This window comes from Myxocyprinus asiaticus, chromosome 28 (assembly GCF_019703515.2).
Source record: "Myxocyprinus asiaticus isolate MX2 ecotype Aquarium Trade chromosome 28, UBuf_Myxa_2, whole genome shotgun sequence".
In the NCBI taxonomy this organism is placed as follows: domain Eukaryota; kingdom Metazoa; phylum Chordata; class Actinopteri; order Cypriniformes; family Catostomidae; genus Myxocyprinus; species Myxocyprinus asiaticus.
This window is the reverse complement of record NC_059371.1, coordinates 6,723,375-6,743,232: the sequence shown is the minus strand read 5'-3', so window position 1 is coordinate 6,743,232 and position 19,858 is coordinate 6,723,375. Positions and strand designations below refer to the sequence as shown.

General features: G+C 35.9%; 2 protein-coding genes across 5 annotated transcripts in view; one reads left to right on the top strand and one right to left on the bottom strand.

The window, feature by feature from the left end:
• The first annotated feature begins 3,637 nt into the window (after nucleotides 1–3,637).
• Nucleotides 3,638–17,940, top strand: zgc:113423 (uncharacterized protein LOC569178 homolog). 4 transcript variants are annotated; one of them, XM_051659824.1, is made up of 11 exons: nucleotides 3,638–3,813; nucleotides 4,577–4,710; nucleotides 7,062–7,133; nucleotides 7,240–7,314; nucleotides 7,526–7,630; nucleotides 8,211–8,574; nucleotides 12,241–12,444; nucleotides 14,957–15,078; nucleotides 15,358–15,559; nucleotides 15,975–16,178; nucleotides 17,301–17,940. In XM_051659824.1, exons 1-11 carry the CDS (start codon nucleotides 3,801–3,803, stop codon nucleotides 17,444–17,446), a joined length of 1,641 nt encoding a protein of 546 aa, XP_051515784.1. In that variant the 5' UTR covers nucleotides 3,638–3,800; the 3' UTR covers nucleotides 17,447–17,940. The 4 variants fall into 4 exon arrangements, with proteins under 4 accessions (XP_051515784.1, XP_051515786.1, XP_051515785.1 ...); XM_051659826.1 differs by lacking the exon at nucleotides 3,638–3,813 and adding an exon at nucleotides 3,829–4,278; XM_051659827.1 differs by lacking the exon at nucleotides 3,638–3,813 and adding an exon at nucleotides 6,660–6,770 and having other exon boundaries at nucleotides 4,600–4,710.
• Nucleotides 17,767–19,858, bottom strand: part of si:zfos-905g2.1 (uncharacterized) — a 31,238-nt gene continuing 29,146 nt past the window's right edge. Inside the window, exon 10 of the mRNA XM_051659828.1 lies at nucleotides 17,767–17,915. Coding sequence (XP_051515788.1) covers nucleotides 17,871–17,915 — 45 coding nt within the window. The 3' untranslated portion in view covers nucleotides 17,767–17,870. The remainder of the gene's footprint in view (nucleotides 17,916–19,858) is intronic.

Sequence of the window (19,858 nt, the reverse complement as noted above, 5' to 3'; positions counted from 1 at the left end):
GTCATCAGTGGAGAAAAAGGCTTATGAGACTTAAACTCTTTCTTGATACTCTTTGTAGATTAGTAGACATGCACATTTTAATGAGGGATAATAAGACTTGTTTCTGCCTATGAATTACGTTCTTGAAAACATTTCATGAATGCAGGAAATGACTTACTCAAAAATGATAAAACTGTGAACCCAACCTCAGATACCACACATACGTACATCTCCGAGATGTCTGTTTTAGATATTTTCATCTGGAAAGCATAACAATCTAATAAACTTTGTAAATAAAACTAATAAAACCACATAAACATTAATTCAAGCAAGGGTCAACTGTATAATGAATTTGTCGCATATGTGTACATTTTTATAAATCTATTTAATGTATTAAAATATTTGTGGTTTTAATATAGGACTATTTGCTGTTTCATTAATTTTTATGTTTTATATATTACATTTAGATAAAAAGCCAATGATAAGCAGTTTAATTGTAGGTTCCCATTATGACAACTTACCCCAATGCCCTGCTTTTGGGGCATAAACAAGTCATATTTGTTATTGTCAAAGACAGTTTAGCATTAAAAGGGACTTTGGTATTGTGTACAAAGATAAAGTTAGAAAAACAAATGAAAAGAAAGAATTACAGCAGTGAATCTGAAATGAATTGACCACAAATTTGATGAATATACAAATACTCCCCATACTTGCATGCAAAAACATATCCCTTATCTCTCTATTTCATTCTGTTTTATTGGCATGAAAAATAACCAGTGAAGGGCAGTAGCTTCGCTATTAGCTTAACTACATTTCTGAGTAGCGAGGTGGTAGCTTCGCTAGTTTATAAATCAAGTAGCTTTTCAGTAGCAAAGCTATATTTTTGATTTGGTAGCGGTGTAGCTTTGACAACAGCTACATCGATCGCTACATCATACATCACACCGGTGTTTACTATCGCCAGTTTTGAATCAGAACTAAAGATGTCCGTCTCACAAATGAATTGCTCTCAGCTGCCAACAAGATCACAGAATATTTAAAAATATGGAAAATAAAGATAATGCCGGTTGCAATGGATCTACAGTCAATGGAAACCAAACCTGCATATGCATCCTATCGTTTGCCAGTGATTAAGGTCTTTATGAAGTTCAACACGTGTACAGCTTGAATGGCACTGCAGGTAAAGATTTTACCACTAAAAGAGTATCAGAATAACACTTAACCTACACAAAAACACATAAAAAAGTACCATGGTATTACCATGTTTTTGGACGTGTAGCATTGCCTGGGAGCACCATGTTAATACAGTGGTATACAAATAAGGTAGTCATATAGTGAAGTACCCTAGTAGTACTATGGTATTCTTTGAATTACCTTGAAGCATCATGTACATTAAATTTGATATGAATGTGGTTATCATATATCAAATTACCAAGGTAGTACCATTGTATTCTTTGAAGTATACCCGCTGCTTTAAAAACCTGCACTTAACCCCACATAACTAAAATACAACAGACCGGTCTCTCTTATACCATTCATGGCAAAAACACATCAAAAGGCATTTTTCAATCAGATCTCTGCATGAAAATCCCAGGAGATTAGCAGTTACAGAAATACTCAAACCAGCCCGTCTGGCATCAACAATCATGCCTTGGTCCAAATCACTGAGATCACATTTTTTCCGCATTCTGATGGTTGATGTGAAAATTAACTGAAGCTCCTGACCAGTATCTGCATGATTTTATGCACTACACTGCTGCCACACGATTGGCTGATTAGATAATCGCATGGATGATTGGTTGGTGTCAGATGGGCTGGTTTGAGTATTTCTGTAACTGCTGATCTCCTGGGATTTTCACACAAAACAGTCTCTAGAATTTACTCTGAATGGTGCCAAAAACAAAAAACATCCAGTGAGCAGCAGTTCTGTGGATGGAAATGTCTTATTGATGAGAGAGTCCAACAGAGAATGGCCAGACTGATTCGAACTGACAAAGTCTACGGTAACTCAGATAACCGCTCTGTACAATTGTGTTGAGAAGTATATCATCTCTGAATGCTATTCTGAGATGGGGCTTGGCGCAGTTTTGGTGGCACGAGGGGGACCTACACAATATTAGGCAGGTGGTTTTAATGTTGTAGCTGATTGGTGTATATATACACACAGTATATTCTTGTTGCACTCTATTCTGCCTTGGATACTACTTTTCTGATGCTAGTGAAACTTTGTAATGCAGCACTATTTGCACCACTGTCTCCTTAAAATGAATCGCGTATGATGTATTATTCCTCTTTTTTAAGTCGCTTTGGATAAAAGTGTCTGCCAAATGAATAAATGTAAAAGTACTTTGAAACACCATGTAAATACAGAATAGTACATAAATATGGTAATGGTATCTCAAAGTACCATGGTATTACCATCTGATACCATCAGATATCACACTGTTATTGCCCAGATGTGCTCACACAAACATAAGAAATTTTGCCTCTGACCAGAAACTTCCAGTACATGCTGAAATACAACAGCAAGACACTGAATTACAGGATAAGATGAATAGTATATGTACACGGAGTTGTTATACTGGAATGTGCAAAGGAAATTATGTTCAAATGGGTATTTATAGAGGTAGTAGTATAAATATGAAAAACACAATGCAAAAATAGTGATTTTTCATTTTGAACACATGGGTTTGTATAAGGTTTGTAAATATGAATTTACATATTTTTTACATGCACTATACTGCATACTTGTATACTGTATTGCACTATACTGTACTATGCTGTATGGCTTTGATAAACATAATCTGAATAAGTCTTTAAGATGTTTTGTCCTATGCTCTGTGCATCTGGTTGGGGAAAAAATGATGTAGCTTAAATGTAGCAAGCTACTTTTGGTATGTAGCTCGTAGTGTAACTTGCTACTTTCTCTGAAGTGTAGCTTTTAGCTTAGCTTAACACATTTTTCTGATGAGTAGCTGGTAGCTTAGCTTGCCCAACACAAATAACACATTTATTATTGCTAATGCATTTGCTTCAATTTTGTACTGGAAATAAAGCAAACCAAGAAATATATATAAAATAAATAAATAAACAAATAAATAAATAAATAAAACATTTGTCTTCCTCATGGGGGCGCTTGGTGGCTCAGAAAGTCCAATCCTCCTTTGAGCCTCATTCAAATGTCAGGACGTTTTTTAGTGTTACTGGAGACAACTGTACACTATTAAGTGTGCTCATTTCAATCTATCATTTACAATGACTGGTACCTGCCATATAAATGAAAATACGCCCCAGCAATATCTATAAAACGATTAAAAAAAATGCCTTTGTCAGTCATCACCGACGACTGGGATTCGTCCAGCCTGCCAGCGTTGAGAAAAGTAACAGATATCACTTGATAACGCCTCTCTGTTTCAGCAGCTGGGTGGACAGTATATTTAACGCCTGAAAAATTAAACTGAGAACGTTTAATTGCAATTTATTTTTCAAAACGCAGTAAATAGGTAAAACAGAACAGTCATTAATCAAGCCTATCGCACCTGACAATGTCTGACACAGCTACGCGCCTCTCATTGTCATGGCTGTTTTTGTCAGAAGCGTCAGGAACGCTTGAGAACTGAACGCCACGCTGCGTTCAGACATGCGCAGCACGAATGAAAGCGCACAGAACGGGCGTGGTTTGAGTCTAACCTAAATACCCCGAACGACAACAACAGCCGAACCTAAATTAACCCTTACAATAATATATTTTAAAGCTAAATAATAGGTTTCATTTTGTTTAACCGAATAAACCCAACGAGAGGGACAGCAGTGGACCGAGCATGTCTGTAAACGGTACAAGTGCCTCTCTTTATGATACCTATATCAAACGTTTAAAATGATACTTACTTAAAAGGAAACATAAAATGATGTTTTTGTTTTGTTATTGCATTATTACAATTTCCTGACTCTAAAAACACACAAACTATCGTTTATTTCGATATGCATTGATTCATTACACCGTTCCTCATTTGATGCACAGTGAACGTTCAAAAGCGAACGCTGTGCAGTAAAATAGGCCACTATGAGTAAAGGCTTGTGATTATTGACGGAGGGAGTGTACGCTCTTTTCAAGGTCTGAAACGCCTTGTAGTGGTCGTCTTCTGTCGTTAGTATCTCTTACAGACATCAAACGGACCCTAAACGCTTTGCCTGATCAATTTAATGACTTGACTCTATTGTGTTCAATTGTATTCTATTCTTTTGACCATGGCTTTGGATAACAACTGGGGCAGTACCATGGGACAGTGCAATCAGATGGTAATAACACGGTACTGATTATTATATGTACCATGGTATTAAGATGGAACTAAAGGCACTTCAAATAAAAACACGGTGCTACCGCATGTCCACAATTCCATGGTGGCCTATTATAATTTTACCATTTCTTTAAAGAAGTACATTTGATTATTTTTTGTTCAATTTTATGCCATTGACTACGGATCAGGAAAAAAGTATTTTTGGTAGCAGGGGTGTAGATTGGGGGGGGTTGGGTTTGCTTGCTTGCTACTTTTGATTATTGGGGAGGTTACCCAATTTGCCTTATTTCCAATGGCAGTGAACAATGAGAGGAATATTATCCGGGGATGGTGCAGTTTGAAGGCTGAGGCAGAAGAGGGCAGTCCAATCATGAACAATCACAGCACAGCAGTGATGAGATCCAGAGGCGCCAGTCCCCTCAGTGACAGTATGGTACTGTATCACACAGTACATTTTCATAGTTAGTGGACAGGAATACTACAGGGATGTGTTTTATAAATTTATAATTAAAGAAATAATTTATATGCATTACATTGTTAATGTACACTACCGGCCAAAAGTCTTGAAACACTCATTCTTTATTATAATGTTATTTTTTTTTATTTTTTTTATTTTTTTTCACATTTTAGAATAATAGTAAAGTCATCAAAACTCTGGAATAACATTAATGGAACTATGGGAATTATGTTGTGACTAAACAAAATCCAAAATAAATCAAAACTGTGTTATATTTTAGCATCTTCAAAGTAGTCACCCTTTGCCTAGAATTTGCAGACATGTACTCTTGACATTTTCTCAACCAGCTTCTTGAGGTATCACCCTGGGATGCTTTTTAAACAGTATTGAAGGAGTTCCCATCTATGTTGGGCACTTATTGACTGCTTTTCTTTATTATTTGGTCCAAGTTATCAATTTCAAAAACATTTGTTTTTTACATTACATTTTAGTTTTATAATGAAATAAATGAATATGGTGGCACAATTATATTTTTGTCTACAAAACTAATTTCAAACATTTAAGCATATGCCTTCGGATCAAAAGATTTTTAAGATCATGAGAAACATTTCAGTCAAGTATTTCAAAACTTTTGACCGGTAGTGTATGGCTCAACGATGAGGATTGTTGGCCAGTAGTTCAGATTTTCACTGGTCCTGCAAAAAAAATGTATATTGTTGTATGCGCCACAGTATGTACTTTTATATGTGCCAAAAATATGTATATGTTTCTCTACCAAAAAAAAAAAAAAAATGATGCAGCTACAGTGCAACTTTGTGGCAATTATACATTTGCTAGAAAACGATGACATATGATTTATATTACCAACTAATATACTGATAAACTACAAACTAACAGTATATTAAAAACTAAAATACTGATTAGTTTGTAATTTTCAAAGCAGCCTTACTGAAGTCTTTTTTACAATTTTGACAAAAATCAGCATATTATTCACAATGACAATGTTCAATACATCCCAGAACACCAAAGGTTTAAAGGCATATTTGTGGATCAATACAAGTTGAGCTCAATCTGCAGCATTTGGTAATGTTGATTACCAAAAAAACAAACAAAAAAAAAAACACATTTCGACTCATCCCTTCTTTTCTTTAAAAACAAGGAAAAATCGGGGTTATAGTGAGGCACTTACAATGGAAGTGAATGCGGGCCAATCTGTAAATGTTAAAATACTCACTGTTTCAAAGGTACAGCCACAAGAAATGAACAATATGCGTGTAAACATGATTTTAGTGTGATAAAATTGCTTACTAACATTTTCTGTGTAACGTTATTGCCAATTTTACAACTTCATGATGTTGTAATTTCATAAACCCTGTCATCCTGCAAAAAACATTATTCAAACAACTTTACAGCTCAAATAATACACAAGTTTTAACAGAAGAATTAATGCAAGTGCTTTTATAAAATTATAACCTTCATATTTTTGCCTTTAAACCCTCTAAAATTGGCCCCATTCACTTCCATTTCTAAGTGCCTCACTGTATTTTTTTAAAGAAAAGGAGAGACGAGTCGAAATTCATTTTTGTGGTTATCAATATTATGCCACAAATACTGTCGATTGAGCTCAACCAGAATATTCCTTTAAGTATGCAAGACATGAAAACACAAGATCAACAAATAAAGAATGGACCGATAAGGGATGGACCGATACTGATATCCCATTATTTAGAAAACAATATTACCGATACAGATAATTTGGTGGTTTCTTTATTATGCTACTTTATTCTTGATGTCTCTACATGTCTTTCATGTTTCAGAGTAACTGGCCTCAGTTATAAACAAAACACTGAAACAAAAAGCACATTATTAACTTGCATTAACTTTCCTAATTCACATTAACTGAATCCTTAATTGGCTTCTGTTAGGCTCACATTAAACTGAATTCTGTATGATGGCTAATTGGCCTTTTTAGTCGAAGCACCCTCTGCTTCAGTTTGAATGAACTCATCATATTCCTTGCAGCGTCAAGCATCAAGGTGAGTATTCAAATGAGTTTTAACAGATTTGTGAAATTCAAAGCTTACACTGGCCGGCAGGCCTTCCTTATTGTTGAGCCCTATTTATGTATTAAATATAACTTGATATAGATTTATTTGATATACTTTCATTCATTAATACAATGTAAATATGCAGTATATTTAATTATTTATAAACTGCTACCATTGGATACTGGAATGTTTTCAATTTACAGTCAAAAATACTTTTTAGTCCCTAGTGTGTGTAAAATGTGGGGTTGAATGATACTCACAACTTCTTATTTCTCCTAGATGTCCGAGGAGGCAGGAGATGAAGTTCTTATTAATGACATCACACATGAAATACCATGTGATTCAAATGAGGTGAAGACTCTTCAAAAGTATTATTCATCCATTCACTTCAAGTTATTATTTCTTTTGTCATATTGTAAGTTATTTTTCTTTCTAAAGCCTGTTGTTGTGCATGCAGGAGAACGCCCTTACAACCGACATGTATGGAGCCGATCTGCAGAGAACTCTAGGAGAGATTCTTGCATACTGTCAGGTATTGTTACGGCAATTTTGAAATTCTTTGCTTTTTTGTTTGTTCTGTTCTTATTAAGAATCCAATAGAATCCAATAGGATATTTCTAATAGGACAGTATTAATGTACAAACAGCGTAAACAGACAGTAATTGTCTTTAATTTTAGTCTCTACAATTTACTTGGCCACATCTACTGCAGTACTGAAAATACAATCAGGTGCCTTTGTGCAGGTTACATATGGAGCCATTTTGAAACTTGATGAAAAGTTTGAGATACTGCAGGCTAAAGTAGCAAGCATTCAGACCCTTCATCAGAATACAGCCCTCATCTCTCAGGTAAAAACAACACACTTTCAACATCCAAGATAGAGTTGTATGGATGACATTTATGCTGACTTGCTGTGATTATTGGAGCTTAAAAAAATCTGATCTCCATTCACTTGCATTTTAAGGACCTACTGAGCTAAGATATTTTTCTTCAAATGTGTTCTGCTAAAGAAAGTCATACACACCTGGGATGGCATGAGGATGAGTAAATAATAATAAGAATTTTCATTTCTGCATGAATTGTCCCTTTAAGCTAGTATTACCAAACAGATAGTTCCAACTCCTAAATTCTGACTTGACGAGTCACGTTTTAATAAAACTTGTGAATGCACTGAATTTTTGCATAACGCCATGTTTCTTTATTGTTCTCACATGAACATAACATAAAACTCAATGCTCATATAAGCGTTCTGTCCACTGCCTGCCAAGCAGATATACAGTATCTACGGTGTTAAAAACGGTATAGCAGAATCCGGTTGACACGGTTATGTACTGTTATACCACCCAGCCATAATCATTGATCTTAAATTTGACTCGTCTTTAGTCCTTCCTGCAAATAAACTTCTTCACTTTCTTCCTCTTGCATTAGAGGACGCATGTGTCATCCAGCTATACAGACAACTGCCAGCCCAAGACCGAAGGCTCGCTCACCCCCGATGCTGCCTCCTCCATGCCTCACCTGGTTCATAGTTCCTCTTCCTCTCCGCTTTCATCTGTGGAGAGCAGGAAACCTCCTACACTCTCTCCTGGACCAGAGGTCCCCAGCCCTCCACGGCTTGTTATCCAGAACCAGTGCCACAGCTCGGCAAAGGCCACAGCAACAACCCGCAATTCAACACAAGGACCGTCTTTCAGCACAAATAAAATGACTCTGATGCAGCAACTGAAGGAGCGAGTAAAGAGTCAAGCTCAAACAAGCAGCTCAGCTTCAAGTGCAGATCCTGCAAACATAAGTAAGGCTCAGGTCTTTCTTAAATGTTTGCCTAAGATGTTCTTTTTTCAGCTCTTAGATGCTGATTGTTTGTAGTTAAATCAACCAAGCCTAATATCTCACCCTTGAATGGTGTTCTAGCTTGGTTTTTATCAACTGATTTGAAAACACTGGCTTCATTTTTCATGAGGATTTTTTTCTTTTCAAATAAAAAATTCACTGTATTATCATACAGTACTGTACGTTTCAGAACTCAAAAATCCTTGGATTGTACAGAGCCCCTTAGAGGACAGGGAGGAAATGTATATAGATTTATATAGATTATTTATATAGTTTTGTTCTTCTATTGTTTATGTTCCCTCATAGTAGTTTGCATTCACTCGCAAAAACTTTATCCATCCCTTATGAAAATGAACCATGATTTTACTACAGTAACCAGCTATGATATTTGTAATAAAACCATAGTAGGCACAAAATTTACCATGTTTTTACTACAGGTTTGGTTTTCCTGCACTACGTGTTAGTACAAATGTCATGGTTAAAATATAGCTGCTGTAAGATGTTAAATTTTGTGGTTATGGTTTGACTTTGTGGTCATAGTTTAGCTATGGTTACCAATCGTAAAACCATGATTAATGTTTCGTAAGGGAGAGATAAAGCTGTTGAAAGGAACCTAAAATAATTGTGACGGAACGCAAAACATAACACAACCTATATTAGACCTGACAGTAAACCCGCAGCTCACGTGTGAGCGCATTAAAGTGCTGTGCTGGTTAATTTCATGTATTGTGGCAATTTCGAGGTGAAATGGCAACTGTGTATTAATGTGTATCATTTCCTCTCAAACAGATGTGGCTTTTAAAGTTAATGCTCTATTGAGTTTAAATCAACAAAACCGACTGACCTCCCTACCCTAAACCAAAACCTAACTGACAGCGTCATAAAAAGCAAATGTAACATGAAACACAATTACTTAAGCAACCACATCATTTTGTGGTCAGGGTTTCCACGGGTCCTTAAAAAGTCTTAAATATCTTAAATAAATTACAAGAAATCTTAAATTTCACGCCGTAAATAGAGACGACGCTTAAAACAGCAGAATCAAAATCATCTCTCTCTCTCGTGCATACGTCATTTAGAGTTTAGCGTGAGCGACTTACGATGTTACACATGTATAAACCTTCATAAACCCATTAATCAGAAATGCAAATGGCATTATTTTGCGTCTCTTTAAGCGAGCGATGCGCTAACGATTGACAAAGCTGTCAACGTGACAATTTGCAAGCGCGCGAGGTTGGAGCGTCTTTTGACGCCTTTCAAATCTTGGCGCTTCCTTATTTTACATTACATTTGACAATAATTGTAAAGCTAGCAGAACTACTCAGCTGCAGAGTTACACCTGTTATATCTCTCATCTCCATCTCTCTTGAGCTCCATCTGACATATACAAGTATTTTCTCTGCCATCTCAATCAGTCAGTTTAAAAAATGTTGTAATAATATACAAAACAATAATAATATAATTATATAAAATTATAAAATTAATAATATACATGATATGACAATATATCATCTATATTTAATATTTAGTATACAGTCTGTTACATCATAACTAATTATGCAGCACAGTTCTCTTTCATAATTTAATCTGTTAATATTTTCAATACATATTGTCAACTTTAAATGGCCATTTTTAAGGTAACTGACAAGTTTTGACTTACTTGAGATATTTCACACAGAAATGAAAATTGTCATCACTTACTTACCTTCATGCTGTTGCAAACCTGTATGACTTTCTTATTTCAGTGGATATCAGGAGGAGATATTAGGGAGTTTTAGTCACCATTCACTTTCATTGAATGAAAAACAAGATGCAGTGACAGTGAATGAGACTAAACGTTTTGCTTAACATCTCCTTTTTTGTTCTACGGCAGAGAAAATTCATACAGGCTCAAAGGTGAGCAGTGATGACAGAAATTTCATTTTTAAATTTAACTACCTGTTAACGTATTTGGTAAAGGTATCTGCCAAGAACAAATATATAAATGTTCTTCGGCACATGCTAGACCTTATTCACAGCAGCACCATATTTAATTTTTGACGAGAATGACAACGAGGCTGTGAGGGATAGACGTACAGTCTCTTCAATGGGCTGTACTGCAGTTTGTGTTTTTGGATCGTTCCGCAGACAAAACATTGGCAAGGTCACTCAGTAGACAAAAACTCCAGACAACATGAATTGTGGAAAATCAGATGGGATATTGGAGCTTTTTACAGATTTATACCGTGCATACCATTGAAGAGATGGTAATTCTATCCCTCACAGCTTCATTTCCATTCCCATTAAAAATTAAACATAAGGTCTATAAACCAATCCTCTTGTTTACAAGAACGTCAGCGCATGCGCAGTAAGTGGTGGCAGAAAGCCCACTGACTGTTGTGTTAGATTTGACAGATTAGATGATTAAACGAAAGTATGACACGAAACCATCATAAATACAAACATATTCTTAGCGATACAATTACGATAATAAAACGAGGTAATCATGTTCGCTATAAATTTTTGCTGCAAAGTTGTGAGTTGAAATGATCTCCTCAGTCCAGTCAGCTCTGTTGATGGCTTGAAGCCACAGCAGTCAACGAGAGCACTCGGAATCATTTTTCAACAACGTAATAAAAGTTGACTTTTTATGCATGGTTTTTGCCACCACTTCCGTGTTTGACATAAGTGGTGACATTGCCAAAGCATTGGTCTATTGCGTCACATCTTGCTGGAAAGCAAGAGACTAAAGAGAAGGGTCACAATATAGGTTACATACTTTAGGCTACGTGCATTCTTAATGAATTCATTTAGAGTTTTAATGTTATATTAACTTATTTAAAAAAGAAAACACAAATGCACAATAAAAGATAAAAAACATGTCCAGAGACATCCAAGTAGTCTCAGTGGTTTTGTATTTACCAGTTAAAGAATTATTTTATTATTTTATATTATTATTATTATTGCAAAAGTGGTCTTAAATTTCTATTTTATTCGGCCTTAAAAAGACTTAAATTTCATTCCTTCGAACCTGCAGAAACCCTGGTGGTGCTTCTATGACACTTTCCGCTTGTATCCCAGTCCTTTGAATCTTAAGTGCAATGCTCTGTCAATAGAGCACAGTTTGATCGCGTTTGAATACATTTGTAAATGTAGTTGTTATGTAATGCAAACGTTAAAATGCATTGCCTGAAGTCATTCTATATTGTAAGTTTTGTGATGTAATAAGATAGCATTGTATGAGGAACTGGGTGAAAATTGCTTATGAACTGATAATCTGCCGTTTAACTCCTGATTTGTGTGAAAGTGAAAAAAAAGTTGTTGTTGTAGCACCTCTAGTGTTCATTTCACCAGGAAACTGCCACAATACTTGCCACAAGCCACGTAAAAAGCATTTAGCAAAAACTTAAGTACAGTAATACGATTCTATGGGACCAGCTTAAGCATGATCATGCAAAATGACTAACATGAAAAGTGGACCTCAGTGGGAAAAAATTGTATGATGTGACCCCTTTAAATAAAATAGTTACAATTAATTTAGAATCCGTGAATTGAAGGATTTCGTGCCAGGACAATGATGCCATCCAGCAATATGACAATCTGAATCCCTCTATTGTGCTGTCACTTGTGTCTGTTTCTAACCTTGTAGGGTGTCTGGGTAACTCTGAGAGAAAGGTCTTCCTTTCAAATTGTGTGCTGCAGAGGGCAGGTAAAATGGCACGACCCAGTGCAGCAGTGCGGTACCTGTTACGGAACATCTTCACAACGGAGGAACTTTCTCAAAGCAGCACCACTGGAAACCCAGTCAGATGTCTGAAGAGACTCGACCCAAACAAGATCAATGCCATCAGAGGTGAGCTGAATGTAATGGAGCCATATTTGATAAATTACTGTTTTATAATGCACTAGAATATTCTGTTATTAATCAGAAAATGGTCACATTCGATTATGTAAATACCATGAACCTGTTTGCCATAATGCCGTAACACATTAACACTACTGCCATGACCATATTAAACCAGATGCTAGAAATCTGAATAAGAAAAATAAGCTTATTATCAGAATTTTCAGTCATGTAAACACCTTCTTGGGAAAATCCAACGTAACTGAACAAATTCATATTTGCGCATGTTTAAATACAGTTAAAGTGATAGTTCACATAAAAATGAAAATTACTCTCATCATTTACTCACCCTCATGCCATTCCAGATGTGTATGACTTTCTTTCTTCAGCAGAACAAAAATTAAGATTTTTAGAAAAATATCTCAGCTCTGTTGGTCCTCACAGTGCAAATAAATGGTGGCCAGAGCTCAGAAGTAGGGATGCGCCGATCCGATACCTGGATCGGTATCGGCTCTGATACTGAAGCTTTTAGATGGATCGGGTATCGGTCCGACAAGCCCGATCCAAATCCGATACTGTGTGTTAGTCATGTTCGTTACTGTCAAGCTCAAAAATGACATAAAAGAACCATTAAAACACAATCAAAGCAGTTCATATGACTCGTGCATTTTATTGAAAGCCACTTGAAGATGTGCGATAGCTCTGTGAATCACAAAAGGCTGTGTTTAATAAGTAAATATATAAAATGCACACGCAGCTCCAGCACATTATTGAATGGCTGCTCTGTTTACACACACACGCGCCTATTTTTAGCCTTCACGCAGTGCGCAATAAAGAAGGACAATTTCTCACTGACACCTATCATATTGCTTTAGAAGATATGGATTTAACCACTGGTTTCTAATAGGATTACTTTTATACTGCCTTTTCTGGTCACCATTCGCTTGCATTGTGAGGACCTACAGAGCTGAAATATTCTTTTAAAAATCTTAATTTGTGCTCTGCTGAAGAAAGTAAGTCACACACATCTGGGATCGCATGAGAGTGAGTAAATAATTTTAAATGAGAATTTTCATTTTTGGGTGAACTAACCCTTTAAATGTAGTGTGATATTACATTCAGTTGTCAATGTCATACAGTTGTCAAAGTCAAGCTATTGAAGAAACTCATTTTACTAACAATTTACAAACATTAAAAGAAAAGTCATGAACAACATTTTGCATTTTTCAATTGTGTGTTATTGTTAAAGACATGAATGAGAATTAATGATTTTTTTAATGAGTTTATTTATATGGCTCAAATATGGCTCTGACTAAATATAATAAAAGGCAAAAGAGACTAGCTTGAAAAGAATGTGCATGTCCTAGTTTGTTTGGAATTTGGCTATTATGTATACAGGAATATTGCAATAGTCCAGAATAAAGGCTTAAGAATCGGAATGTGGATCGTAATATGCTGATTATGTAAACAGGAGTATTCCAATAGCTGCGGAGCATGTAAATCTCTTTTCCAGAAGAAATGCTTAACCAGAATGTAGATCGTAATATGATTATTATGTGTACAGGAATATTCCAGTAGCTGCAGAGCATATAATCTCTTTTCCAGAAAAAAAGAGGCTTAACCAGAATATGGATTGTAATATGCTGATTATGAAAACAGGAATATTCCAATAGCTGCGGAGCATGTAAATCTCTTTTCCAGAATAAAGGCTTACGAACCAGAATATGGATTGTAATATGCCGATTATGAAAACAGGAATATTCTAATTGCTGCAGAGCATGTAAATCTCTTTTCCAGAAAAAACGCTTAACCAGAATGTAGATCGTAATATGATTATTATGTGTACAGGAATATTCCAGTAGCTGCAGAGCATATAATCTCTTTTCCAGAAAAAAAGAGGCTTAACCAGAATATGGATTGTAATATGCTGATTATGAAAACAGGAATATTCCAATAGCTGCGGAGCATGTAAATCTCTTTTCCAGAATAAAGGCTTACGAACCAGAATATGGATTGTAATATGCCGATTATGAAAACAGGAATATTCTAATTGCTGCAGAGCATGTAAATCTCTTTTCCAGAAAAAACGCTTAACCAGAATGTAGATCGTAATATGATTATTATGTGTACAGGAATATTCCAGTAGCTGCAGAGCATATAATCTCTTTTCCAGAAAAAAAGAGGCTTAACCAGAATATGGATTGTAATATGCTGATTATGAAAACAGGAATATTCCAATAGCTGCGGAGCATGTAAATCTCTTTTCCAGAATAAAGGCTTACGAACTAGAATGTGGATCGTAATATGCTGATTATGTGCACAGGAATATTCCAATAGCTGCGGAGCATGTAAATCTCTTTTCTAGAAAAAAGGCTTAACCAGAATGTGAATCATAATCTGAAAATTATTCAGCAACTGATATAGAATCCACTTTTTGCTAATTTATCTTGTTTTATATCAAACTGTTATATGTTTTTATCTTCTGCAAGTCAACAGTTTTAACAATGATGGATTTCCACAGAGTGGGCAGTAAAGAGGTACCCAAAATATGACCTTCGTGAGAAAGGCAAAGACTGGAAAGTTTGTCTGTCTGTGATGAACTCAACGTCCCGCTACTTTCGGTTCATGGACAAGACAAGGATGGTGAGGCTGAAAGAAAGTCTTCTCTAACAACAGCAATGCATACATGCTCACAGGGGAGTCAAATTCTGGCAACTGTGCAACTTCCAAACTACGTTTTTGTTGTGCATTTGTTAGGTACCCCATCTATTTTCTACTTTGTTATCGTTGTCTTACCTAGAGAATCAATCAAACAAAATGCTTCAGCATCTTTGCTTTTAATAAAAACAGTTCAAGGAGCAAAAATGTTCATTACAAAGTAGTTTAGTGTTGATTAGATGTTTTGATCTCTTTTTTTCACAGCTAAAAATGAAGGACAAAGAACAAGTTCCATCAGAAGCAGCAACTACAACAGTTACATGTGAACCCACCGCTGAGATTGATGTCGAACTGTCTGACAGTGACAGTGACCAGAAACAACAGGAAACACTCAAGAGCAGGATGAAAACAGTATCAGACTGTAACATACCCACTGACTCTAAATTTACTAACAGTATTCCCATAGGTGAGACACCCACTCTTATTACCTTAAAAGGAATGTTCTGGGTTCCATACAAGTTAAGTTCTATTGACACCATTCGTGGCATAGTTTTGATTACCACAGAAAATCATTTACTACATAATACAAACAACAACAGTACAATGAGTGTAAACAGGGCCAGTGTCTAAGGGGTTAAAGACCAGGACTGGAAAGCTTTAAAGGGATAGTTCACCCAAAAATGTAAATTCTCTCATCAATTGCTCACCCTCATGTCATCCCAGATGTGTATTACTCTTCATTCTGCAGAACACAAATAAAGATTTTTAGAAGGAATATTTCAGCTCTGTAGGTCCATACAATGCAAATGAAGGACCAAAATCACAAAGGTAGTATAAACTCAGAACAATCTTTAATGAATGTATTTTGAACTGTTCTTCAGTGTATCTCGGCCCTCCTCATCGAGATGTGAAGGTTCCTGAGTTTGCCTTGTCTGCAGCACATCTGAGAACGCGTCCTGAGCTCATCGCTCGATATCTCATCAAATTCCTCTTCCCAGAGGATGTGCTGCTACGCAGTAATGTTTACGGTGGTGCACGGCACGGGATTCAGCCCCTCGACCGCAACAGAATATCTGCACTACGAGGTGAGGAGAGCAGTCAAACAAAATTGCATTGCCAATTTTATGCCCCAGTCCTACACATTTTGTCTGCCAGTATGACAGTCCCTGGCAAAGGTGACATTTGCATTCACTTTCTATTGAAATCACAAAATATAACGAAAAATGCCATTACTTTAACATAATATTTATGTGCGCTGTGTTTTTATGTACTTGGAGCATATAGATTATAGTTTAGAGCGGTGTTTCTCAATCCATTCCTGAGGACCACTGACACTACACATTTGGGAAGTCTTCTGTAACACACTTGATTTAACTGACAAGCTAATTAGTAGACTGCTCTATGATCTCAATTGGGTGTGTCAAATAAGGGAGACATCAAAAATGTGTAGTGTAAGTGGTATTCCAGGAAATGATTGAGAAACAAAGTTAACCAAGTCTACTTTGCAAAAGTGGAAAAAAAAAATAATTAAAAAAAAATCCCAGATTTCAGAGACCTTTTCAGTTATTGTTTTCTTAGTGAACGATTTGAGCAGTATTCTCAACCAGTTATTACACTTTTCTACTCCGTTATCGGTTCTTAAATATCAGGTGCCAATAAATGGCATTAATTGTTGGGTTTCTAAAGAATAGCATCCAATAACACCATTACACCACTGTGCATTTAACAAAAAAACAACTGTGATCACAGGTAAAGTAACAAGTTATTGTTTGCATAAATTACTCAAACTTGAACATAACAGTAATGAGAAACAAGATATATATAAGACGATATTACATATGTGACCATTTATTTTGCAAAACAAATTTGCACAAGTATAATGGCATAAAGTTGTGAATTTATTAGTAATGCATATTATGCTTTTATTGTGACTGATAGTCTGATTAAAATCAGTTCTGCAAAAATGTCTGCAAATCAGACATTTTAAAAATAATCAGTATTGGTCAAAAAAAAATGTTAATTAAGTGCAAAACCGCTCTACACTGGGTGAGATTAAGCATTCCAGAATTGTAAACAGAACCAAACGTCATAAAGTTCATTCAGTTCTAGTATAAAAATCATTGAAATGGTTGTGAAAAAAGAAAAAAAGAAACTGATTCTCTGTTCCCAACACCAGTCATATCGCTTTCATCTCTTCTCTGCTTTAGAGCACCTGTTGGAGCGTTTCCCCTGGATGAGTCTGGAAGAAGGTGGATGCGACTGGAAAATTTGCGTAGAAGCCATAAACAGCACCATCCGCAAGTTTCGATATGAGCACAAGATGCGCATAAAGAAAGAGAAATGCCAGCGCTGAGACTGCTTAACTCAAAACAATCCTCAATTAGAGATTCAGTTTGGAAAGCTGATAGGACTGACTCGGAGTATCTTTTTATGTTGAGAAATGCTGTCATAGATGGTACTGGTAGTTTTATGTTTTTCTAAAATACAGGACTAATATTTTTAAATTGTTATTTGTAGTGGTTTTTATGTATTATTTATGAATTGTTAAAATATAAATTATTTTCAACCAAGCAGAAACTGCAAAAATCACTTTTATTTGGCAAAATAATCATTCACAAAAATATATGTTTATTCACTGTGAATACAAATTTTTGAATATTAGCAGCTATGGAAAAGAGAACAAAAAGATTGTGTACAGCTGAAATGGATAAAACATGTTTAGAATAGTAGTGTTGCAAGTGGAGTATTAATTTACGTCAGGATATTTCAGTCAGGATTTAAAAACACTGTGGAAATGATGCAAGTGCTGGTCTTCCACCAACCTGAAATAAAGAGCAGCAGAGTCAATCCTGTTTTATAGTACATTTTCATGTCCATTTTCGGCACATATATATATATATATATATACACACATACACACACGTTTGAAGTCAGAAGTTTAAATACATTTAGGTCGAAGTCATTAAAACTCATTTTTTAAGCACTCCACAGATTTAATATTAGCAAACTATAGTTTTGGCAAGTCGTTTAGAAAATCTACTTTGAGCATGACATGAGTAATTTTTCCAACAGATTGTTTCACTTTTAATTGATTATATCACAACTCCAGTGGGTCAGAATTTTACATACACTAAGTTAACTGTGCCTTTAAGCAGCTTGAAAGATTCCAGAAAATGATGTCAAGCCTTTAGGCAACTAGCCAATTAGTTTCTGATAGGCTAATTGGAGTCAGCTGGAGGTGTACCTGTGGCCTAACTTCAAACTCAGTGCCTCTTTGCTTGACGTCATGGGAAATTCAAAAGAAATCAGCCAAGACCTCAGAAAAGAAATTGTGGACCTCCACAAGTCTGGTTAATCCTTGGGAGAAATTTCCAAACGCATGCAAGTATAAACGCAAGTATAAACTGTTTGGCCATAATGACCATCGTTATGTTTGGAGTAAAAAGGGTGAGGCTCGCAAGCAGAAGAACACCATCCCAACCATGAAGCATGGGGGTGGAAGCATCAAGTTGTGGGGGTGCTTTGCTACAGGAGGGACTGGTGCACTTCACAAAATAGATGGCATCATGAGGAAGGAAAATGATGTGGATATATTGAAGCAACATCTTAAGACATCAGCCAGGAAGTTAAAGCTCGGTCGCAAATGGGTCTTCCAAATGGACAATGACCCCAATGCAACCAAATACTAACAAAGTGTATGTAAACTTCTGACCCACTGGAAATGTGATGAAAGAAATAAAAGCTGAAATAAATCATTCTCTCTACTATTATTCTGACATTTAACATTCTTAAAATAAAGTAGTGATCCTAACTGACCTAAGACAGGGAATGTTTTCTACGATTAAATGTCAGGAATTGTGAAAAACTGAGTTTAAATGTATTTGGCTAAGATGTATGTAAACTTCTGACTTCAACTGTATATATGTGTGTACATTATATATACACACACAGTACTGTGAAAAAGTCTTAGGCACTTAAGATGTTTCACAAAAGCATTTGTGTTAAGATGGTTATTTATATCTTCAGCTTTAGTGTGTCAATAGGAAATATAAATGTTAGACTCCCAAACATTACTTTTGCAAATAGAAAAGACTAGAATAGAAGAACAGGGAGCCCTGCAACAGATGTCATGGCCCCCACAAAGTCCCCCACTGAACATTGAGTCAGTCTGGGATTACATAAAGAGACAGAAGCAATTGAGACAGCCTAAATAGATTGAAGAACTGTGATGAATTCTCCAAGAAACTTGGTACATCCTATCTGCCAACAACAAAGAAAAACTGTGTCCAGGTGAACATAGGAGAATTGGTGCTGTTTTGAAGGCAAAGGTGGTCAATCCGAATATTGATTTATCTTTATGTTTACTGGACTTTGTATGATGTTAATTAATAAATGAAAACTATTTATGTCATTATTTTTAATGAGACATCCTCACTATGCAACATTTTTCACAAGTGCCTAAAACTTTTGCACAGTACTGTATATATACAGTAGTAAATTCTAGAGACTGTTGTGTGTGAAAATCCCAGGAGATCAGCAGATACAGAAATACTCAAACCAGCCCATCTGGCACCAACAATCATCCATGCGATTATCTATTCAGCCAATCATGTGGCAGCAGTGCAGTGCATAAAATCATGCAGATACAGGTCAGCAGCTTCAGTTAATTTTCATATCAACCATCAGAATGGGGGAAAAATAAATGTGATCTCAGTGATTTGGACCGTGGCATGATTGTTGGTGCCAGATGGGCTGGTTTGAGTAT